The sequence below is a fragment of the Pristis pectinata genome, chromosome 33 (assembly GCF_009764475.1).
Source record: "Pristis pectinata isolate sPriPec2 chromosome 33, sPriPec2.1.pri, whole genome shotgun sequence".
In the NCBI taxonomy this organism is placed as follows: domain Eukaryota; kingdom Metazoa; phylum Chordata; class Chondrichthyes; order Rhinopristiformes; family Pristidae; genus Pristis; species Pristis pectinata.
In genome coordinates, this window is record NC_067437.1 from 2,993,117 (window position 1) to 3,018,430 (window position 25,314).

At 48.4% G+C, this 25,314-nt stretch overlaps 1 protein-coding gene across 1 annotated transcript in view; it reads right to left on the reverse strand.

Moving 5' to 3' along the window:
- Positions 1–25,314, reverse strand: part of mybpc2a (myosin binding protein Ca) — a 76,744-nt gene that overhangs the window by 45,798 nt on the left and 5,632 nt on the right. The window contains exons 4-11 of the mRNA XM_052042949.1: positions 18,390–18,467; positions 15,768–15,916; positions 13,120–13,237; positions 11,201–11,243; positions 9,920–9,976; positions 7,236–7,405; positions 5,680–5,812; positions 1,118–1,242 (exon numbers count right to left, since the gene is read on the reverse strand). Coding sequence (XP_051898909.1) covers positions 1,118–1,242; positions 5,680–5,812; positions 7,236–7,405; positions 9,920–9,976; positions 11,201–11,243; positions 13,120–13,237; positions 15,768–15,916; positions 18,390–18,467 — 873 coding nt within the window. The remainder of the gene's footprint in view (positions 1–1,117; positions 1,243–5,679; positions 5,813–7,235; positions 7,406–9,919; positions 9,977–11,200; positions 11,244–13,119; positions 13,238–15,767; positions 15,917–18,389; positions 18,468–25,314) is intronic.

The following is a 25,314-nucleotide window of genomic DNA, read 5'->3' on the forward strand; positions in this document are numbered from 1 at the left end:
TCCAACACAAAAACCAGCCTCCCCTCCACAGAGTCCATCTACACTTCCCGCTGCCTTGGGGAAGCAGCCGACATAATCAAGGACCCCTCCCACCCTGGTCATTCTCTCTTCTCCCCCCTCCCATTGGGAAGAAGATACCAATGCTTGTGAACACATTCCACCAAGTTCAAGGGCAACTTCTAACCTGCCTGTTATCAGACTCTTGAACAGACCTCTCAAACGCTAAAGGATGAACTCTTGATCTCCCAATCTACCTCATTGTGGCCCTTGCACTTTATTTGCCCCCCTGCACTGCTATAAGGAAAGGTTGGAGGAAATTGCAAACTGGAGGAACAGCATCTCATTTTCCATCTTGGAACCTTGCAGCCTGACGGCAGGAACATTGAATTCTCCACTTTAATTAATCCCCACATTCCCTCCCCACACCCACCCCCAACCATGTCTCTTCTTTTCCTCCCTTTCCCAGCCTCTCTCTCTTTTTTCTACCCCCCTTTCGTCCTCCTTACCTTTGATCCATCCCCCAGTGGATCTGCTCTCCCCTCCTCCTCCGCACCTGCCCATCACCATCTCTTACCTGCATCTGCCCGTCACCACCCTGTGCCCACCCCGCCTCCCCTCTTTTGTCCACCTATCGCTGCTCTGCTTTCCCCTCCTATATATTGGGCTTCCCCTTTTCCTATCTTCAGTCCTGAAGAAGGGTCCTGACCCGAAACGTTGACCGCCTGCTTTTCTCCACGGATGCTGCCTGGCCTGCTGAGCTCCTCCAGCATCATCGTGTTTATCATCTGCATTCTGTTATTGCTCTTCCTTTTGTACTACCTCAATGTACTCATGTACGGAATGATCTGTATAGGCAGAATGCAAACAAAGCTTTTCACTGTATCTCAGTACATGGGACAATAATAAACCAATTACCTCCCCAGAACCCACCAGCCCAACCCCTCTAAAGCCTGGGTGGGATGGGAGACTCCCGGTGCTATTGCTGGTGTCCTCAGCTCTCCGATTGTTGTGTGGAAATAGGGGGAATTGTTGCAGTGTAAAGGTACCAGTTCCACTTGCTCACTGCTCCCGTGTCCCCGACACCCTGCTACTAGAGGTTATGATGAGGCAGACTAACCCCTTACGAAGAGGTCAGCAGTACATTTGTCCTCTCCGATGATACACTCATACTCTGCGTCGTCAGCCAAGGTGCAGTTCTTGATGGTCAGAACCCTCTTCAGCCCGATAACCTCAAAGATGTACCTGTCGACGAAGGGAAAAGAGCCAGTGAGGAAGAGTATAAACTGAATGGGAGAAAAAAAGACCATGCCTGGACTGGATGGCTCAGTGACACAACAGGTAGAGCCACTGCCTCAGAACGACTCAGGTTCGATCCCGATCACCGGCACTGTCCGCGTGGAGTTTGCACGTTCTCCCTGTGACCACATGGGTTTCCCCCCCTGGATGCTCCGGTTTCCTCCCACATCTCAACGATGTGCGGGTTGGTGGGTTAATTGGCTGTAAATTGCCCCTAATGTGTGGGTGAGGGGTAGAATCTGGGTGGAGTTGTGAGAGGGAATGGATTACATGGAAATAATGGGGGGAATGGGACTGATGGGATTGCTTTGAGAAGCCACAGACTCGATGGGTGAATGGCCTCCCTTCATCTCAAAGGTGAGAAGTGAGAGAGAAGGATCACTAAACTGAATGCACAGTCTATATCCTGGGGTTGAGGAATCAAGAACTAGAGGGCACAGGTTTAGGGTGAGAGGGGAGAGATTTAAAGGGGATCTGAGGGGGAACTTCCTCACCCAGAGGGTGGTGAGTATGTGGAACGAGCTGCCAGTGGAAGTGGTTGAGGCAGGTACATTAACAACATTTAAAAGGCATTTGGACAGGTACACGGATAGGAAAAGTTTAGAGGGATATGGGCCAAATGGGACTAACTTAGATGGGCATCTTGGTCGGCAAGGACCAGTTGGGCCGAAGGGCCTGTTTCTGTGCTGTGTGACTCTCTGACTGCTGACAATGGAATAATTATACTAAGGAGGCAGGTCCACTCATGGGGCTGTTCCAGGTCAGAGGTGAGAATTGCAATAAGAAATAATGCTCTTCAACAAAAAGAAAGCTGCATTTACGTAGCACCTTTAAAGCAGTAAAACCCCACAAGGTGCTTCACAGCAACACGGCCAAACAAAAGCTGACAATGCATCACCATGGGAGCCTTGATAGCAGGTAACCTGAAGCTTGGCAGGGTGAAGGAGCAGAGATGGAGGAAATTCTGAAGCATAGGACCTTGATAGCTGGAAATACTGTACCCAGTGGTGGAGCGATTAAAGACCTCGGGTGGTGGAGAACTACAGGACATATGGGGGACCTGAGGGGCAGTGTGGTGAGTATATGGGACAAGCTGCCAGAGGAAGTGGTTGAGACAGGTACATTAACAACATTGAAAAGACACTTGGACAGGGACATGGACTGGGATATGGTGGAGAACTAGAAGGGTTGTGGTTCAGTGGGGTCACAGATACACAAGATTAATAATATGCAAGACCCTATGTAGAAAGTGGATTGTGTTAATAACCAGAAGATTGGTCTACAATTATTGTGAGTTCAGGAGAAGGAGGTGATCATATTAAGACCAGCAAGGTCTTGATAGGGATTGATAGGGTTGGAGCTGGGAGATGCTTCCCTGCTTGGAGAGACTAGAACCAGGGTAATGTCCCAGGACAAGGGGGAAAGGGATCAGCCACTTAGGTGTGAGATGGGACGTTGCTTTAGTCAGAGTTTAGAAATCTTCAGATTTCTATAACTCAAGCAGCAGTGGCCATTCTGCCAGGGACGGGTAGATGTTTGGGCACTAAGGGGATAGAACAGGACTGTGGGATGAGGCACAGAATGAGTAGAGGTCCTACTGACTGGCAGAGCTGTCTCACTGGGCAGCGGGACCCACTGTGGCTTCCACTTCTCCCACCTTACGCCAAACGAGTGGGCTCAACAAGAAGACCCTCATCAGCTCAAAGCTCCTTCGCTCACTGCTCAACACGAGTGCCAGCAATGGGCGCCCACACATCTCGAGCTACAGGAGGAGATGAGCAAAGTCAACCAGGGAAGAAACGTAACCAAATCGTGACGATCGCAGCCAACGGATCCGCGTTCAGGAAAACCATCACCGGGGGCACCGGAGGACCATGGCTGAGCCTCCATCGACAAAGCCCCCAGCAGAAGCATCCATCCATCCACCACCAATGGCGTAGTCACAGGCTGCATGGTATTCAGCCTTGGTGGTCCGCACAAAATGGGTGGTGTGGTACCTCCCACCCAGCTCAATATCCAATTGCAGTGGAGCTGAAGTTGGAGCAGCAAACGGCTGGAGACAGAAGAGACGGCAGGTGCTGCTCAGCGGGTCAGGCAGCATCCGTGGGGGGGGAATGGACAGTCGACGTCTCGGCTCGAGACCATTCATCTGGCTTGAAAGATAGAGAGGAGATAGCCGGTGTAAAGAGGTGGGGGGAAGGGGGGGGGGGTAAGAACTGGCAGGCGATAGGTGGATCCAGGTGAGGGGGGGGTGATAGGCAGATGGTAGAGGGGAGAGTGGGAATGGCAACAGAGGTTGGGAGGTGATGTGGAGGTAACAAAGGGCTACGGATGTTGTAATGTCATAGGAGAGGAGGGTGAAGCATGGAAGGGGGGTGGGTGGGCAGATGGGAACAGTGGAGGGAGAGCCTTACACAGTAAATGGTAGGGCCCTGGAGAGCGGAGAACAGGCAGACCTAGAGGTATAGGTACATAGTTCCCTATCCCTGGAAGTGGTGACACGGGTGGACAGGGGGGTGAATATGGTGGCTGGCACGCTGGCCTTCATCAGACGGAGCACGGAGTACACGAGTTGGGACATCACGTTACAACTGTACAAGACGTTGGTGAGACTGCACTCGGAGTATCGTGCGCGGTTCTGGTTGACCAGCTACGGGAAGGATGTCATCACTGGAAAGGGTGCAGAACAGATTCACGAGGATGTTACTGGGTCCGGAGGGCTTGCGTTATAAGAGGCTGGATAGGCTGAGACTGTTTTCCCTGGAGTGTAGGCAGTTGAGGTGTATCAAATCATGAGGGGCATAGACAGACGAATGCACACAGGCTTTTCCCCAGGATAGGGGAGTCTAAAACTAGAGGACACAGATTTAGAAGGGACCTGAGGGGCAACTTTTTCCACACAGAGGGTGGTAGGGATGTGGAACGAGCTGCCAGAGGGAGCTGTAGAGGTGGGACAGGTGTGTGCTTGGCAAAGGTATAAAGGGATATGGGCCAAATTCAGGCAAGTGGGAGTAGCTTGGATGGATACCCTGGTCGACATGGATGAGTTGGGCCAAGGGGGCTGCCTCCATGCTCTATAACTCGGAATATCATCAGGCTCTTGAACACATTTGTGCCAAATTCCGAGATGCGTTTCCACACCAGCTGACTCCCAGAGCATCAGGAGTCTGGAGTGAATGACTTGATGTGAAATTAGTGAGCATGAACTTACATCAAGTGCAGGTACCCTGACAACTCACAGAACAGCACAGCAGAATACAGGCCCTTCGGCCCACAATGTTGTGCCGACCTATAAACCTCGCCTAAGACTATCTAACACTTTCCTCCCACAAATCCCTCTATTTTAAATTCCTCCATATGCTTATCTAGTAATGTCTTGAATTTGACCAATGTACCTGCCTCCACCACCGCCCAGGGCAGCACATTCCATGCCCCAACCACCCGCTGGGTAAAAAACCTCCCTGATATCTCCCTTGAACTTCCCACCCATTACTTTAAAGCCATGCCCTCTTGTATTGAGCATTGGTGCCCTGGGAAAGAGGCGCTGGCTGTCCACTCTACCTATTCCTCTTAATATTTTGTACACCTCTATCGTGTCTCCTCTCATCCTTCTTTCCAAAGTGTAAAGCCCCAGCTCCCTTAATCCTTCCTCATAATGCATACTCTCTAAACCAGGCAGCATCCTGGTAAATCTCCTCTGCACCCTTTCCAAGGCTTCCACATCCTTCCTATAATGAGGCCACCAGAACTGGATACAGTACTCTAACTCATGAGTGAAGGCACACTAGACAATACGTTTCAGGTCAAAACCCTGCATCAGTCGACATTTCGTTTTCCCCCCCACAGATGCTGCTTGACCTGCTGAGTTCCTCCAGCAGATTGTGTGTTGCTCCAGATTCCAACATCTCCAGTCTCCTGTTTCCCAGGTGTAGGAAGGGTTAGGCTGCTGACTGGGCTCTGAAACTGCAATCACTCGACTGCCCTTCACAATGAAGGTGAAACAGTTTCCTGATGAATCTAAAAAATCACAAATCCCAAGTGTAAAAAACAAAAATGGCCACAAATCAGGAGACACAAGAGACTGCAGATGTTGGAATCTGAAGAAACCAACAAGATGCTGGAGGAACTCAGCAGGTCAGGCAGCATCTGTGAAGAGAACTGGACAGTCGACGTTTCAGGATGAAACGCCCAGACGTAGGGTCCCATCCCCAAATGTCAACTGTTTATTTCCCTCCACCGATGCTGCCTGACCTGCCGAGTTCCTCCAGCAGATGCTCCATCAGAAATAGAGTTAGAATTCGGATAAGACGTCCAAGCCACTAACTGGGATTTGGTTTATCACCTCAGGTAACCATGTCAAAGAACGTTACCGTGCCAACACACCTGCCACTTGGCCTAATTTCCTTCCCATTCTTCAACCACTTCGCCTCCATGTTGGGTCCTGCCATTTCCACCATCATTCGGATCTTGCCACCTTTGTCCACCTGGTAAGCACTCTCCAGCCTTTTAGCAAAAGCTGAGCAATGTCAATGAAAGAGGAAAAGAACATAAACACACCCTTAAGTGGAAAATCATTATTTTGGTCTGTGCAGTGTCAAAGAGCCATACAGCTGGAAACAGGCCCTTCAGCCCAACTTGTCCATGCTGACCAAGGTGCCCATCAAGCTAGTCCCACTTGCCCACATTTGGCCCATATCCCTCTAAACCTTTCCTATTCATGTACTTATCTAAATGTTGTTTAAATGCTGTAATTGTAACCTGCCTCGACCACTTCCTCTGGCAGCTCGTTCCATATACTCACCACTCTCTGCTCGAAAAAGTTGCCCCTCAGGTCCCTTTTAAATCTTACCCCTCTCACCTTAAACCTGTGCCCCCTAGTTTTTAGTTCCCCTTCCCTGGGAAAATGCAAGTGTGTGTGTGGACAGTATGGACACAAAACAGCATCCTCTGGTTCGGAGGGAGAACCAGATCACATTTGCCCGTGGATATCACACAGTTACTGGGTGTGATACCCTGAGAGGCATCCTTTACACTGGAGATAAGAGGAAGCATCAGATCCACGCCCACAGGGGGTCTGAGAGATCAGTCTTGACTTTTCAACCCAGTCATTTATAGCAGAACAATTTGCAGATGTATTTCCAGGAGGAAATTCATCAATCATCTCCATTCTGTCCGGGATTAATGGTATCACCACACCCAGCTTTCATTGTAAAGTGTGTTTGTGTATATTGGAACATGACGTGCAGGGTTGTATGCGTGTGTGTGTGCGCGCGCGAGCATGTGCGTGTGTGTGTTAGATCGTATACATCTGTATACATATATTAGAGTCTGTGTAGATATTAGTGTGTGCTTATGTGTTAGAGTATCTGCATATATTAGAATTTGTGAATTAAAGTATCTGCATTCGAAGGTTTGTGTGTAGTGTGTGTGTAGAGTGTGTGTAGAGTGTGTGTGTTTGTGTATAGAATGTGCGTGTATTAGTGTGTACATATTAGAGTATGTGTGTATAGAGTGTGTAGAATGTCTGTGTGTAGTGTGTGTATATATATTTTATATATATATCTATATAGTGCATGTGTGTAGAATGTGTGTATGTATTAGTGTGTGTGTATGGATTGTGTATTAGTGTGTGTGTAGAGTGTGTGTGTGTAGAATGTGTGTAGAATGTGTGTGTACAGTGTGTGTGTGTATTAGTGTGTAGAATGTGTGTGTGTGTTGAATGTGTGTGTATTAGTCTGTGTGTATAGATAGTGTGTATGTGTGTGTAGAATGTGTGTGTGTGTGTATCAGTGTGTGTGTGTGTGTGTCAGTGTGTGTATCAGTGTGTGTGTGTGTGTGTGTATCTGTGTGTGTGTGTGTGTGTGTGTGTGTGTGTGTCAGTGTGTGTGCCCCTGACGATAAGCTCCCACCTGCCCTGTCCCAGGTGACGATTCACTCACAGTCACTCTTCTTCTCCACCTTCTTCTTCTTCTTCAGCCTCTTCAACATGCCCCGGAGGTCAGTGATACCGTACTGGAAGGCGATTTTCTCATAGTCACAGGGCTTGGCATTTTTCAGGATTTCCCAAACATCCACTTCTTCTGCTGGAGGTGCCTCAACTTTGACCTCTCTGGTTTAAAAGTAACAAAAGCTGGTGAAGTAAATCAATCCCTCTCCCTCTCTCCCCGTCTCCCTGTCTCCCCGTCTCCCTCCCCCCCTCTCCCCCTCTCTGTAACCAGAAGAGGCCGCAGACACTGGAATCTGGAGCATAAAGCAAAACACCGGAGGAGCTCAGTGGGTCGCGCAGCATCTGTGGAGGGAATTGGACAGTTGATGTTTCAGTCACTCCAGGTGAAGGGTCTTGACCCGAAACGTCGACTGTCCAATTCCCTCCACAGATGCTGCGCAACCCACTGAGCTCCTCCAGCATCCTGTTTCCCCTCTCTCACACACACACACACACACATACACACAAAGAGAAATTGCACAATATACACAACAACGTGTTGCCTTTATATAGCACCTTTCAAAAAAAAGGTAGCATATGTCAAAGTGCTTTACAGAAGCATTATCAAACCCAATTTAACACAATAAATTGGTAATTTGGTTTATTATTGGTCACATGTACCGAGGTACAGTGAAAAATTTGTTTTGCATACAGATCATATCATCACATCAGTGCAATGAAGTAGGACAAGGGAAAATAGTATTTAAATTCAGGTAATTAAATTATCTCACAATTATATTATTTGCATTGTCAGAGTGATTTGGTCAAATGGTTTTATTTTATATTGTCAAAGGGCCAATGGCCATAACTTGGTCCTACTACTGTGTCCCTGGACACCTGTCCAGAATGACATGTTGAACATAAAACTGAAAGCAATCAGAATAACGGGCAGACACAGTAGTGTAGCAGTTAGCGTAATGCTATTACAGCGCCAGTGATCCGGGTTCAATTCCCGCCACTGTCTGTAAGGAGTTTGTACGTTCTCCCCGTGTCTGCGTGGGTTTCCTCCGGGTGCTCCGGTTTCCTCCCACATTCCGAAGACGTACGGGTTAGGAAGTTGCGGGCATGCTATGTTGGCGCTGGAAGCGTGGCGACACTTGCGGGCTGCCCCCAGAACACTCTACGCAAAAGATGTATTTCACTGTGTGTTTCGATGTACATGTGACTAATAAAGATATCTTACCTATCCTATCTAATGTTCAGTCTTACAGCTGGGAGCTTTGATAGAAGATTCGACCCAACTCAACCACTTTTCAAGTGCAGAAATGTAGAAGCCAAAAGAGCCACCAACCTGTGCCCAGCAAGATCCCAGAAAACCAACCAGCACATCCACCCTTGCAGGGGCAGGGCGACTAATGTCTCTGGAGTCTTTCACAAGAGGTGGGGACTGAGCTTAACAGTGGCACAGCGGGTAGTGCAGCTGTCCTACATCTCCAGTTCAGTCCTGACCTCCGGTGCTGTCCGTGTGGAGGCTGCATGTTCTTTCTCCACAAACCCCTCTTCACCCAGACAAGTTTTTGGTCATCTGGGCTAACGTCTCTTTATTTGGCTCAGTGTTAAATTGCGTTTGATAATTAGAATATTGAACAGCACAGGAACAGGCCCTTCGGCCCACAGTGTCTGTGCTGAACACAACGCCAGGTTCTTCTGTGAAATTGGAAGGACTTGGCAGGCACGTGAGGGAGAATGGGCTGCAGAGCTGCAAGGATTCTTTTCACTTCACGCTTTTCCCAGGGTTGGGGAATCAAGAACTAGAGGGCACAGGTTTGTGACGGGGAGAGATTTAGGAACCTGAGGGACAACTTTTTCACACTGGGGGTGGTCAGAATGACCTGCCAGGGGAAGTGGTTGAGGCAGGTAGTTTAACAATATTTAAAAGGCATATTGACAAGTACCAAAGACAGGACAGACAGAGGCTGAGGGGAGACCTGACAGAAGTTTATAAGTTTCTGAGAGGCATAGATAGAGTAGACAGCCAGTATCTTTTTCCAAGGGTCGAAATGTCTAATACTAGAGGGCATGTATTTAAGGTGAAAGGGGGAAAGTTCAAAGGAGATGTGAAGGGAAAGGTTTTTCTACACAGGGAGCAGTGGGTGCCTAGAATGGGCTGCCAGGGGTGGTGGTGGAGGCAGATACGATCGAGGCGTTTAGGAGGCTCTTAGACACATGAATGTGCAGAGAATAGAGGGATATGGATCATGTGCAGGCAGAAGGGATCAGTTTAATAAGCAGAACATCGAGGGCCAAAGCGCCTGTTCCTCTGTTGTACTGTTCTGTGTTTTCTGTTTGAGGGATGTGGGTCAGACACAGGCAAATGGGACTAGCTCAGATGGGCATCCTGGTCCGCATGGACGAGTTGGACCAAAGAGCCTGTTCTGTGCTGTGTGACTCTATGACTGAGAGGGGAAATGGACAGATGGCTCTGTTGGGAGCTGGCATGATGGTCCAAGTGTCCTCCTTATCTGTCCTGATAAGTGTGCATGCACCCACAAAGAGGGTACCACTGGCTCTGCAGTGCTCTATCAAACTGTCCGCTTCGATCTATGATCAGCTCCTTTGGGAAGGACGAGAGGGGTGACATTGAGACGTGGTGAGTGTACTAAAAGTGTCTGCGCGTCACTCAGTTCTTCCACCTACCTTTTCTTTAGAAGTCCACTGAAGTCCAGCTCACCTGCGTCCTCTCTGGCCTCCCCTCTGCAAGTAAAAGGAGCAAAGGTTTAATCAACAGTCAACACCTTCCTTGGTCGCCCCACCAGTTCTGCTGTCTCTCCAATGTTCCCCATCCTCTTCCAAAGGTGCCGATTCCTTCTTAAACTGGAGCATAAAACAACGGAAACAGCTGCTGGCCATTCGGCCCCACAGACCTGCTGCTACACTCTGTAGGACCCCGGGCCCACCTGATCACATTCCCCGTGACTCCAAAGATCGATGCCAGCCTTGTATATGCTCAGTGACTAAACATCTGCAGCCCTCTAGGGGAGAGAGTTTAAAGACTTACAGAGAATGTGGGGAGAATAAAAAATGGGGTGAATGTAGGATGAGTGCAGAGGAGAAGTTAATGGTCAGCAGGGACTCGGTGGGCCAATGGGCCTGTTTCTGTGCTGCATCTTTCTGTGACTCCCGTCCTCAAAGAGCGGGGGAAGCAAGAGTCTTTGAACATTCTCAGGGCAGAGGTGAACAGGTGGCTGATAAGCACAGGGAGAGAAGCTTGCTGGGGGCAGAGAGGAGTGGGCACCGCCTGGTCCATCACGGGCACAGCCCTCCCCACCACTGACAGCATCTACAGGAGGTGTTGCCTCAAGAAGGCGGCATCTATCATCAGGGATCCCCACCATCCAGGTCATGCCATCTTCTCGCTGCTACCATCGGGCTGGAGGTACAGAAGCCTGAAGTCCCACACCACCACGTTCAGGAACAGCTACTTCCCTTCAAATATCAGGCTCCTGAACCGACCTGCACAACCCTAACCCTACCTCAGCAACGTAACACTACTGACCACCTCTTGCACTACCAGGGACTTGTCACTGATTGTGTTTTTGCACTAATATTTTACACACTTTTTTTCCACTGTCTTGTATAATTTATGTTCTGTGTGTTGTCTGTACCTACGTGCCTGTGATGCTGCTGCAAGCGAGTTTTTCATTGTACCTGTACCTCACCATACTTGTGCACAGGACAAGAAACTTGACTTGACTTAAATCAGATCTTCCATGATCTTAATAAATGGTGGAGCAGGTTAAGGGAGTTGAGTGTCCTACTCCTAATTCAGATCTAACCAGCTGGTATCAGGTACAAGAGGCACAAGGCTGTGAGATTGTCATGGCCACCTAACTCGTGTCCTTTTGAGAAAGGAGCCACCCATCTTACCGTAAACCGACGAGGGTTGGATAAAAAGTGGAGAGCAGAAAGATTACTCACGTCCGCTTGAATGCTGTCAGGAGATTACCGGCAGTCTCTGCAACTGTGAAGAGATCAGTGACAGCTTAGAGAGACAGCACTGACGAGCCAGGGGCAGGCAACATGGATTTATAAAGGGCGGGTTTGAAATTAATTGTATCTTGGAAGAAATCACAGAGGGCAGTGGCTATATATGGGTTTAGAAGAAGCTCAAAATGACGTCACTGGTAATAAAATGTTTTAGAGATCCAAGTCATGGGGGAAGCAGCAGATTTTAGTCTGGAGATTGAACACAAGTTGAAAAGATAACAGCCAAATCCAAATGCTGCTTTAACTTAAACTGTCGGATTAGGTCGGTGTCTAAGTGACCGAAAGCTAATTTTAGATTTGTTATGAGACTTCCTTTGTGCAAAGGCTGGTCAGAAATGGATTCCCCAAGAGATGGATGGAGAAGAGTGTTTGGGAAAGTTTCAGTAAGGGCTGGGGGTGGATTCAAAGGGCAGGATCATTGAATGGTTTCTTCATCATCTCTATAAACCTAAAGAAGGGGAGATCACGACGTCTCATCGACCAGGGAGAAGCGCTGACTAAGCACGAACTCTCACTGCTGGAGACGCAAGAGACAGCAGATGCTGGAATCTGGAGCAACAAATAATCTGCTGGAGGAACTCAGCAGGTCGGGCAGCATCTGTGGAGGGAAATGGACAGTCGACGTTTCGGGTCGAGACCCTTCACCTGGACAAGGAGTAGAGGGGAGGTAGCTAGTATGAAGAGGTGAAGGGAAGGGGTGGGGCTAGAGCTGACAGGTGATGGTGGATCCAGGTGAGGGGGGGTGATAGGCAGATGGAGGAGGGGAGAGTGGGAACAGTGACAGAGGCCGGGAGGTGATAGGTGGAGGTGACGGTAGGGCAGATGGGAGCTGTGGGGGAGGGGACCCAGTGGGAGGGGTGTGTGGGTGGCGGGCAGATAGAGTGGGTGGGGGAGGGGAAAGAGACAGGGTGCTGGGAGCTGGGGTGGGTGTCAGAAAAGGGACTTGGGGGGGGGGGGGGGGGGGGGAGCAGGTTACCGGAAGCTGGAGGACTCAGTGTTCATGCATCGGGTTGTAGACTCCCCGGGGGGAACACAAGGCGCTGTTCCTCTGATTTGCGTTTGGCCTCATCCTGGCAGTGGGAGAGGCCAGGGACAGACAGGTCGTTGTGGGAATGGGGAGGGGAATTAAAATGGCTGGCGACTGGGAGATCTCTCACTGCTGACTGATGTGTTACCATCACTTCAAACGTGTTGAAATTCAAACCACCACCGACCTATCAGGAGATAAGCACAAGGTGACACAGGTTGGCACCAGCTGGGTCACACTGGACGCTCTCTGACCCAAACCCAACAGGAGCCAACAATATGTGTCGGGTCTGGGCTGGGTCAGGTGGAGTGGGGCAGGAGGTTTTCAAATTCAGGGTCAGATCAGGTCCTGAGGTATAGGCAGGGAATAAGGTAAAGAGACACAGAAAGAGTGAGGGTGGTAGGGGGGAGAGAGAGCGACAGAGAGGGAGAAAGAGAGAGACAGACAGAAGGAGAAAAAGACACAAGACAGGCAGACACAGGGCAAGAAAGACGGAGAGAGAGAGGGAGAGACACACACACAGGGGGAACTAAAACAAGAGTGGAAAAGAGAGATAAACAGAATATGTGAGGGGGGAGAGAGAATGAGAATATGAGAGAGACAGACAGACAGAGAGAATATGAGGGGGGGGAGACAGACAGACAGACAGACACGGGGTGTGGGATGCTCACATAGAGACAATGGTTGGGTCAGATTGAGGGATGACCACCACCACCAGTGCTGGGGTCCTGGAAAAGGCCCAGGTATCTTCCACCAGCTGACACCCCTCCCCACCACAGACCAAGGGAAACATCAGGATCATCTCCCGAAAATTGTTTCTTACCTTCAACGTTCAGCTCAAAGGCTGCACTATCGAACTGGTCTTTTGAGGTCACCTCACACCTGTAAGCACCTGCAGCGATCTTGTCAGCTTTAGCTATCTTCATCTCATAGGTGTACACCTGTAGAGACGGAATTATAACCTGTACCTTACCAAGCGACACATCCTCCTCCTGAGTGGCCCTCGTGCTGGGGTCTCCTGCCAACCCTCCCATCACCACCCGGCGCCCAGAACCTCACGAGGAAGGACAACTTATTTCTGTGGGCTTACATTAATGTGGCAAAACATCCCACTGGGACCAGTCAAGAGGCAGAGCAGATCCCTCGACCAGAAATAAAGTATTGATCAGAGTAAATTTAACACCGGGCGGCAAATGGGACAGTAGGTCAGGTGGTCAAAAGCCTGGCCAACGAAGAGCTGATTGGTGACTTCAGGAAGGGGAAGGAGGGTGAACGTGTGCCAGTCTACGTTGGATCAGCAGCGGAGACGGTCAGCAGCTTTAAATTCCTAGGCTTTAACATATTGGATGACCTGTCCTGGGCCTAGCACTTAGATGCAATCACAAGAAAGGCATGTCGGCATCTTTACTTTCTTGGGAGGTTAAGGAAAATTGGCTTTTACCGAACACTCTAACAAACTTTGACAGGTGTATTGTTGAAAGTGTCTGGACGGTTGTATCACGGTCTGGGACGGCAATTCGAATGTACAGGAACGTAAGAAGCTGCAGAGAGTAGTGGACTCAGCCCAATACATCACAGGCACATCCCTCCCCACCACCGGGAGTAGCTACAGGAGGCACTGTCTCAGTAAGGCAACATCCATCATCAAAGATCCCCACCATCTGGGCCATGCCATCTTCTCGCGGCTACCATCGGGCAGGAGGTACAGAAGCCTGAAGTCCCACACCACCAGGTTCAGGAACAGCTACTTCCCTTCAACCATTCGGTTCTTGAACCAACTGACACAACCCTAATCACTGCAGTTCGGCAACACGATGACAACTTTCATCACTTTGCACTAAAATGGACTTTGTTTTTTTTTGTTCTAATTGTGTTCTTTCTTGTAAAAATTGGTATAATTTACGTTTAATTTATGTTTTTCTTGTGAATGCTGCTTCTCTGATGCCCTGTGCCTGTGATGCTGCTGCAAATAAGTTTTTCGTTATACCTGTGCATACATGGAACATAGCACAGTACAGAGCTACAGCACAGTACAGGCCCTTCGGCCCATGATGTTGTGCCGACATCTTATCCTGCTCTAAGATCTATCTAACCCTTCCCTCCCACATAGCTCCTGAGTTCTCTATCATTCATGTACTCGCGACCCCTGGTTTACAAAAACAAGTACATGTACTTGTGCATATGACAATAAACTCGACTTTGACTTTGACCTTGAATTAAGGAAGGAGAGAGGTTTAGGGAGAGGATTCCAGAGCACGGCTGCTGAAGACTGCAGAAATTATGTTCTGGGATGATTGACAGGCCAACATTGGACAGAACGATGGGTCCATTGCACAGCCAAGCCTGGTCTTGTGAGAGTTGGAAACCGTAGCCACATACTTTCTCAAGCCACACTCCTTAACCAACATCCCCAGCTACAGTGGTGTACCCAATGATGTAAGGACGTGTACACTGACTCCCATGAGACACTACTGCCTCAAAAATAGATCAGTGGGTGAGAACGCTGAGACAGGGACGCCAGCACGAAGTGCAGGCTGGTACTTTACCAGATTAATGCCACACTGGAGGAGCTGTGATCTGCCCGATAAACTGGTAAACCAAGGCCTGATTGCCCTCTCACGTGGGTGTAAGAGTTCCATGGTACCAATATAACAAAAGCACTGGGGAGCTCCACCAACAACACAGCCCATCACTTGAAAACCAATTAATCACTTATTGCTGTCTGAGGGATCTTGCATGCACAACTTAGCTGTGCTTCACATTAGCTAAACCTCAAAGTATCTCATCGGTTGAAAATAGCTCTGAGATATTAATAAGAGGTAAAAGAAAATGTGCTATACAAAAGAGTGCCCTTCTCTTTGATTCACAAGTTCCAACTGAGCAAGATGTTTGGATCAAAATTTCCAGTTTTCCAAAAACTTCTCAATTTGCCTCGATCTAGGAGGAACATGAGAAACAAAAGCAAGAGTAGACCATTCAGCCCATTGATCCTGCCCATGGCTAGCCCTGGACCTCGTCCACTTTCTTGACTAGTCCTTATGTCCCTCACTTCCCCAAGTGTTCAAAGACAACCCATCCCAGCCCTGAAGATACTCAACAACTGAGCACCCACAGCCCTCTGAGACAGGAACTACAATCCTTTGCGTGAAGAAGTTTCTCCTCATCTCAGTCCCAAAGGGCTGACCCTTCCTTCTGAGACTGTTCCCTCTGGTTCCAACTTCTCCCACGCAAAGAGACAGTGTCTCGGCATCGACTCAGTCAATCCTTCCCAGAATTACATCCTTCAATGAGATTAGTCCTTATTCTTCCATCCTCAGTGGGCCAATGTTAATCTCCAGAAAGACCAACCCCATATGTCGGAAGAGAGCGACACAGACACTAAAGGACAAAGCACTTTTTCTTACGCTGCAAATTTCAACCATCAGCAGGTGGCCTTGAGCCAGTTCATTCCGTGCAGAGACACAGTCTCACCTTTGACTTGCTGTCAAATTCCTCCCTGAACTGGTAGACCGTTCCAGCTTTGCTCTTCAGGTCCAACCACTTGCCCTTAAACCACTTGATGGCCGGCTTCTTCTCAAGTTTGGACGCGTCAACCTTGGCCAAGAAAGTGATGGCTTCACCTGTCGATCGAAGACAAGAGTGCCTCAGTCTACACTGCTCCTGTCAGCACCGCTTGGCATTTAGGGGAAGGGGGAAAGAGATTTAGAGATCTGAGGGGGACCTCTTTCACCCAGAGAGCGGAGAGTACCTGGAACACACTGCCTGAGAGAGTGGTGGAAGCAGAGTCACTGATGACAGTTAAGAAGATGGGATTAATGCAAGTGAGTGCCCAAGGGTTGGCATGGACATGGTGGGCCGAATGGCCTATTTCCATGCTGGGCGACTCAATAACTCCTCTCACATTCTGTACCCTCGAGAACTTGCCAATTAGTAAGTGTGTGGGGTTTGAGGGCCTTTTTAGGGATTCAGAGTTTTACTGTCTCAACCTCAGCTTCTTAAGTGACCTCATCATCAAAACTCTTCATCAAATCCTGCTCCGTTCCAGCTCCATTATATTGCCTACACCCTCCCCCTGCCCCCATCCCAGCTCCAAGCCAATGTTCTCATCTATGCCTCTGTCATGTCCAGACTTCCCTGTTCCAACATTCATTTATCTTCCTACAGAGGTCACGGGGTTCAGACAGCCAACACGGAAGAGTAGAGTGGACGGTATGTTCAGCCCCAGTGGACATCTGGATGTGGCTCCACACACAGGAGTTGGTTCATGGTCTGTGAATGTTGAGGGAGTACAAGCTGATAATGGAACTGTGAAAAGATAACAGATTCCATGCCTGCTCTGCAGACATCTCTGGTAGTACTCGAGGCCTCATTAGTTCGTTGGGCTTTTTCCATGGTAACAGAGATAACCAGAGGTTTTGGCCAAGATAGAGATAAAAGTGATGAGGTTTGGTCATGACACCACCAGACTCACAAGGAGAATGAGGTCTATGTATGAGCTCATCGTCCAGGCTTGGTGATGTCAGGAGCCATCGATCATCTAAACCTGAATGGCTCAGTGCCCCTCACTGGTGAAAAGGTAAACAGAAACCTTTGTTGTAGCAACCAATAGTCCAGCAGGAGTGGGACAAAGATGGCCAGACCTCAACTAGACTGTTGATGTGGAAAAGACCGACCACAGAACGGAAAAAAAAGGAGGGAGATGGGTCCTGGAGACAAGATTTAACCCTCTACTGAAACCTAGGACAACACAAGAACTCAGGCCCAACACCGGTGAGGAGCTGCCCTAAGTCTAGGACTCCGAGAACGCTGACTACCACCAGCCTGGCCATCCAATGTCTTAACAAGTAGTACGCTGTGCAAGCTGTGAGTGATTGTACTTTGTCTCTACCATTAAAATTTCAAACAAAGCTAAGACGTAGAAACACACAAAACACTGGAGGGAACTCAGTGGGTCAGGCGGCATCCGTGGAGGGGAATGGCAGACAACGTTTTGGGTTGACACCCTTCACCTGGACCGATGAGGCCCTCATCGGAGACGTGAGTCCAGATGAAGAGTTTCAACCCAAAACATTGACTGTCCATTTCCCTCCACAGATGCTGCCTGACCCGCTGAGTTCCTCCAGCATCTGGTGTGTTGCTCCAGATTCCAGTATCTGCCGTCTCTCTTGTGTCTCCAAAGCTGAGACGTAAATCATTCACCAATTGACAGCGGTGCCTCAGTTCTACACTCCACCTCACCAAGGATCAGTCTCACTGACCTATGCTCTCTTACTTCCTGACATTCACTCAGTCCTGTCCAGTCTTCTAATCCCTCTATGTTCCCACTCTTGCCTGTGCCTGGAATCTCCTCCAATCCAAACTAATTACAAAAAGGCCATGTTCCAATCTCTCTTCTTTACTAATCTTCACTGGACTGAAATGGAATATGACCGGGCCAGTCCAAATGTCAACACTGCCCCACTGTTCAACGAGATCATGGCTAATTTTCACCTCATCTCCATTCTTTTTAATATTCATTCCCAAGATATGAATGTCACTGGCAATACAAACATTTATTATTCATCCCTCAATGCCCCTGAACTCAGGAGGTATTTAAAGCCAATCAGGTTGGTAGTTCGGGAGCCACACACAAGTGAGTCCAAGTAAGGACCAATGACTTCCTTTCATCAAGGGGGCCCAGATGGTTTTGCATATAACAATCAATGTAGTTTTTTCATTAACAAAATCCCAATGTATTTAATTTCCTAACTGTTTTAGTAGGATTTGTACTCGTATCTCTGAATCAATGGTCGAGTTACTGGATGCTAATCCAACTTTTCCCACCTTGAACTCTCAACTATTAAAAATATATATCAATCAAACCTTGACCCATATCATGCAGTTTTCAGAGGAAGTGATCACCATTATTTTGAGTGAGAAAGTTCTTCTCGACTTTCCTGAGTGACCTTGACTGTAAGTTTAAGGTGCTGTGTATGTCACCACGGATTCCCCATTCACCAGAGGTAAGTAACGCACCCCCACTCTATCCTTTGAGCTACCTGCATAGGCTCACCTCTAACCCCACGAGTCGTTCAACTTTCTAGGCAGACTCACCAGCATACACATTTTTTGTTTCAGGTTTTACAATGAAGAGGCCGGTAAGCTGTTGGTGGGACTGGTCAGGGGCCGTATCTGTGAAGAACAAAATATTTCAAGCGCTTCAGAATTAATTTTGGGAGTCACACATCAGTATCTATGTACCCAGCCCACTGAACGAACACTCAGAAAGTCACAACACATTGTTTAAAATAAAATACAGATCAATGTCGATAAGTAATGGCAGCAAAACTGTGGAGCTGTTTGTTCTCTCCTGGGTTAAGCCACAGAACAGGAAGATCAAAGATAGGGGGTAAAGCCATCTGAGGTAATGTTGGGAAGGTATCATAGGTTTAGATAACAGAACAAGATACAGCTTCTGCGTTTTTGTGGTCAACAATCTGTTCACCGATTAGTGGACAAAAAAATGTTAATTGAGTTAAATGTCAAATACTGAATGACACAGCTGGTAGAGCTGCTGCCTCACAGCGCCAGACACCCAGGTTCGATCCTGACCTCTGGCGCTGTCTGTGTGGAGTTTGCACGTTCTCCCTGTGACCGTGTGGGTTTCCCCCGGGTGCTCCAGTTTCCGCCCACATCCCAAAGTCATGCTGGTTGTTGCGTTCATTGGCTGCTGTAAATTACCCCTGGTGTGTGGGGGAGTTAATGGGAATGTGGGGAGAATAAAATGGGATTAGTGTGGGATTGGTGCAAATAGTCATCAGGAACTTTGGGGGCTGAAGGGACTGGTTCTGTAAGAAATGAATGCATGACTTGGGGAATACCAGGTTAGGTTACAATTTTTTAAACTGTTTTCGCTTATTTAAATATTTTTTGAAGTTTTTAGGTGTGTCGGTAAAAGAAATTATTTTTTTGTTAATATGCCAATTTCTAATAGCTTTAAATATTCCTGGATGCTGGAGAATGTTCACAAAACTTTGATTTGTGCAGTGGGTGAAGCCCATCATTGCCAGCCCTCAGGAGGACACGACATGCTGGGAATTCTCCACCATTCTCAGCTCTGCCTCTGGGCTCCATGAGGAGTGCATTCCTGAAAAGTGCCACAAACTGCTGCCAGCAACTTCTGCTGTGACACAGAATTCCCAAAAACACAGGGTCCTGCCCACATTCCCCTGCACAATCCAAGCCAAAGAATTCTCCCATCAGATCTCAAGGTTCAAGATGCTGATCCTACTGCCCAGCTCAAGCTCGCCTGGATCAAACTCGCAGGATCTTATTTACAGATTTAGAGATTGAAGGTGTCACTCATGAAGCCAGCGTTTACTCCTCATCCTGAATCCTTCTCGAGAAGGTGTTGACGTGCCACCTCCTTGACCCCCTACAGTCCCTGTGGTAAAGGTGCTCCCACAGTGCTATGGGTGAGCAGTTTCCAGGGTTTAAGAAACGATATCTTCATTAGTCACACGTAGGTCGAAACACATAGTGAAATGCATCTTTTGCGTAGAGTGTTCTGGGGGCAGCCCGCAAGTGTCGCCACGCTTCCGGCGCCAACATAGCACGCCCACAACTTCCTAACCCGTACATCTTTGGAATGTGGGAGGAAACCGGAGCACCCGGAGGAAACCCACACAGACACAGGGAGAACGTACAAACTCCTTACAGTCAGTGGCTGGAATTGAACCCGGGTCGCTGGCGCTGTAATAGCGTTACGCTAACCGCTACACTACCGTGCCTGCGATCTTAGAACTTGGAGGGGAACCTTCACGTGGTGATGTTCCCAAGTGCCTGCTGCCCTCGTCTTTCTTGATGGTGGAGACCAAAGGTTTGACTGTCAGAGGGACCTCCATCAGTAACTGCAGTGCATGTTGCAGACGGCACACACTGCAGTCACGGTGCACTGGTAGTCACAGGGTGTGAATGTCTGGAGCATGTCCACAGCTTTGTCCTGGATTGTATCAAGCTTCTCAAACCAGGGTAGGACTTTCACAGTGAACGGTAGGGCCCTGGGGAGTGTCGTGGAATAGAGGGACCTTGGAGTACAAGTACACGGTTCCCTGAAGGTTACAGGTACAGTTGGTAGGATGATGAGGAAGATGTTTGGCATACTAGACTTCATCAGTCAGGGCACTGAGTTTAGGAGTTGGGACATTATGTTGCAGCTGTAGAAGACATTGGTGAGGTCGCACCTGAAGTATTGTGCACAGTTTGGTCATCCTGTAATAGGAATGATATCAGTAAGCTGGAAAGAGCGCAGAGAAGATTTACGAGGATGTTGCCAGGACTCGAGGGCCTGAATTATAGGGAGAGGTTGGACAGGCTGGGACTTTATTCCTTGGAGCACAGGAGACTGAGGGGTGATCTTATAGAGGTGTATACAATCATGAGGGCATAGATAGGCTGAATGCAGACAGTCTTTCTCCCAGGGAACAGGAATCAAAACCTAGAGGGCAGAAGCTTAAAAGTGAGAGGGGAGAAATTTAAAAGGGACCTGAGGGGCAACTTCTTCACCCAGAGGGTGGTCTGGATCTGGAACAAGACGCCAGAGGTTGAGGCAGGTACAATAACAACATTTAAAAGACACTTGAACAGGTCCATGGATGGGGAAGGCTCAGAGGGATATGGGCCAAATGCGGGCAAATGGGATGAGCTGGGATGGACGTCTTGGTCGGCGTGGACCAGTCGGACTACTTCCATGCTGTATGATTCCACGACCCGGACTGAAGCAGAGAAGTGCAGAGTATTCCAGCCCTCTCCTACCCATTTTACACTTCCAGCAAGCTTCACATTGGTCCAGTTATTACACAGCTGATGAAGTCTATTTAAATGTAAATGAAAGATTATGCAAATACCTTCCCTCCAGTATGAACTGAGAATGAGCAGCAGCAATGTTACTGTCCTGATATGAATTCCCTCCTATTATGTGGTGAATCTGAAGTGTAACCAGTCTTATGCTCAAATCTACTCAGAGATTCTTTATTATGCTTGGAAGGAGACCGATAACAGAGTAATTGTAATTGTATGAGAGACCTGAACACTTGGGTCAGATTTTAAATACCTCTCCCTACACCTTAATTCACAGCAAAATCTATTCACTAGACTGCCAGGAGATTGCATTGACTTGGCCTTTCAAAGGTAAATGCCTTCAGTGTAACGTTGCTGTGGCATTGGGGGAAAACAGGGGAAAGTAAAACGTTACATCTTTGGAAGCCAAAAAATCTGCCAGTTCTCACCCACTTCATTTTAAAATTTGTTTAAAACCCATTAGGGTTTTGCAGGTTGGATCAGGTTCTTGAACCAACCTGAAAACCCTCCAACTACTTCAGACTATATTTCTTTTTATCTCTCTCAATCTTGTGCTAATGTCATTAGGCTTATTTCGTCGAGTAGGCTACGTAGGTTGATTTAAATTTATGTAACTTATGTTTGTGATGTGTGTAATGTACTAAGCTGCTACTCCACAAAGTTAATTTTCATGGCATTTATACCCATGTATGTCCATGACAATAAACTTGAACTTAAAAAGTACCACCTTATTTTTGAAAAAGCAAAAATCCTCAAATCAAATGCCAGCGACTGAGATTGATTTTATGCGCATCAACTGTATGTAGATATCCTCCACGTCCTCTCGAAAGTACATGCTAGTATTGGGAGAAGCTGCTGCAGATTTTGTCATGGCTGTTCCCCAAATTCTTTAAGCAGTCTCTGTTTTCCGAGTAAATTGACTGCGTGCTGTTAAATAACTAAGTGCTTGTTCTGGGCACAGAAAGCTCACCCTGCCTCGGTAGGTACTGACTGGAAAAACCTTTCCCGGTCCAGCACATCCCACACAGCGCTGGGAACCAAAGTAAGCATGCCAAATTTGTCAGGTATATACAAGCAAGTGTGGTGTCACTGCATGAAGTATTTGATCATGTATGTGTCACTGTGCGCAGCCTCTAGAATAGAGCAGGCATGCTTTATTCTGGAGCAACACACAAAATGCTGGAGGAACTCAGCAGATCAGGCAGCATCTATGGAGGGAAATGGACAGTCCGCGTTTCGGGTCAAGAAGACCCATCATCTTATTCTGGAGCTCCCAGTCGCCAGCCATTTTAATTCCCACACCAACGTATCTGTCCTCAGCCTCCTCCACTGCCAGGGAGAGGCTAGACTCAAACTAGAGGAACAGCACCTCATGTTGTCCCTGGGTAGTCTTCAACCCGACGGCATGAACATTGAATTCTCCGACTTCCAGTGAACTGCTCCCCCCCCGTCCCTTTTCTCTCTCCTGATCTCCCCAGTTCCTCCCGCACCCACCCCCAGCCCCCCCCGTCACCGTTTCTTCTCCCTCCTCCAACCACTCCGTCCTGCCCAGCACACCACACACCCCTCCCACTGGTCCCCCTCCCCCCCCCCCCCACTGTTCCCATCTGCCCTCCCCACCTCCCTCCCCTGATTCCAGGCTCCACCTTCCTCCCCCATCAGACTCTCTGTCACCTCCACCTATCACCTCCCCGCGTCTGTCGCTATTCTCACTCTCCCCTCCCCACCTGCCTGTTACCACCCCCCCCCCCCTCACCTGGATCCACCCCTTCCCTCCACCTCCTTAGACTGACCATCTCCTCTTCATCTTTCAGTCCAGGTGAAGGGTCTCGACCTGAAACGTTCACTGTCCATTTCCCTCCACGGATGCTGCCCGACCCAGAGTTCCTCCTAGCACCTTGTGTGATGCTTTTGTGACCACCCCAGGCATCACCTGAATTACTCTGCACACTTTGCATGTGACTTTACCCAGGATACATTCACCACACTAGCGACGAGGAAGGACTGCAGAAGTAACCCGAGCTAATGAAGACGCCAAACAGCTGTATGATGCTGGGGTGACCCAGACTAACTTCAACGTACGGACAGCAAGTGATGGAACTTGAATGTAGACTCAAGCAAAGGCGAATTAAAAAATAGGGTGTAGGATAGTCAAGTTGTAACCATCAAAGCGACACAGACCCCCTTATCATAGACACCGAGTCTCTCTCCAGGAGCCTTGGTGTCTATGATAAAGTGCGGCACCCTTTCAGATTTAATGTCGAGCAGCCAGAGATGTTTCTCGTGGCAGACAGCGTCGTTAAAATTGAGGACGGAGGACAGGCACGGTAGTGTGTGGGCAGGCACGGTAGTGTAGCGATTAGCGTAACGCTATTACAGAGCCAGCGACCCGGGTTCAATTCCCGCCACTGTCTGTAAGGAGTTTGTACGTTCTCCCCGTGTCTGCGTGGGTTTCCTCCGGGTGCTCCGGTTTCCTCCCACATTCCAAAGACATATGGGTTAGGAAGTTGTGGGCATGCTATGTTGGTGCCGGAAGCGTGGCGACACTTGCGGGCTGCCCACAGAACACTCTACACAAAAGATGCATTTCACTGTGTTTCGATGTACATGTGACTAATAAAGACCTTATCTTAAATAATGCCTGTTCATAATGAAGCCAGTAGTGAGGGTAACAATCTGACTAATGGAGACTGACTCGAATACATATGTCATGTAGAAGATCTCTGGGAGGTAAGAGATTTCATTTAATGAGGTGATGGAGAGACTGCAAAATCACTTTAGATTCAGAACCCTTGGAAGTGGCAGAAATTCAGGAAGGGAAGCCAAGTAGGATCATTAGTGATTACACACTTGTTGAAGGATCTGTCTCCACACCGCCACACTGCCCATTCGAGGACAGGACCATGTGTGGTTTAACAGATAAGCAAATACAACCTAAATTGTTGAATATTCAAGATTTAACATTTCAGCACGTGTAAGGTCAGTGGAGATGGTTTTTAAAATGCCAAAGGATTTCGACTGGTGCATAATCTCAGTGCTAATGCCACAAAGTTATGAGCAGTGTTATAACGGTGTCGATGTCTCCGGAACGGGCTGCGGGGGTGGGGGAGTGGTGGAAACAGATACAATAGAGGTGTTTAAGAGGTTGTTAGACACATGAATTTGCAGAAAATGGAAGGGTGTGGATCATGTGCAGGCAGAAGGAATTAGTTTAATTTGGCATCAGTCGATATTAAGAGCTCAAGAGCTCATTTGGACAGGTACTTGGATAGGAAAGGTTGAGAGGGATATGGGCCAAATGCAGGCAATTGGGACCAGATTAGATGGGCATCTTGGTCAGCATGGACCAGTTGGGCCGAAGGGCCTGTTTCCATGCTGTACTGTTCTATATTCTATGTTCTAAAAAGGCAGAAACAAAGACGGGAGCCCTGAGACCAAGTCCAGGCCATTGAAACAAATTCAACACAAGAAGTGAGAACATTGGAAGAGCTGTTACCAGTCCAGTGGCGGTCACTCATCGCCATTTAGGGTAACGAAATTCTTTCATTGAAGAACGGAAGTACACATTGTCTCTGTGTGCAAGGCAAGAATAAAGTCAGTGCAAGGAAAACACTGGGAACAGGAGCCACCGAGGAGGCTGGTGTAACATTGACAGTGATGACCAGTGTACCTGTCACCAGCAGCATCCATGGGAATGCAGCAATTTTAGAATTAGAGTGAAAGTTAATGGTTGGTGTAGCAACAAGAACATCAGGGCAGCTGCTAACTGCTTGACTGTGAGCAGTGGTGTGTACACTAAACAGTGAATCTGAAGGCATATTCTGGTGGTCTACTGGAAACCACAGCTCAGGTACAACCTGAAGTTTCTCAGAATGGCCACGAAGTGAAGCTTCCAGTTCCAGTACACAAACAGCCCGCTCGGGAAACCGCAGTGCTCGAAAAGAAACCACACTGCTCGGAAATGAGCAGCCCCAGGGATTCAAGGTGGATTGGAAAAAGGTACTTAGTGTGAGCACCTTGAAGCCATGTCTGGATAATCCTGATTCGCAGACGTGTTCAGAGATTCATAACCCAGCGTCAAAGGACACAGAGCCTTAGGCCAGACAACCAGTCGATCCATAGCAAGACCCACGTAGAGGAGGAGCTGAATATACTCCAGTAACATGTATGTTGGTCCAAA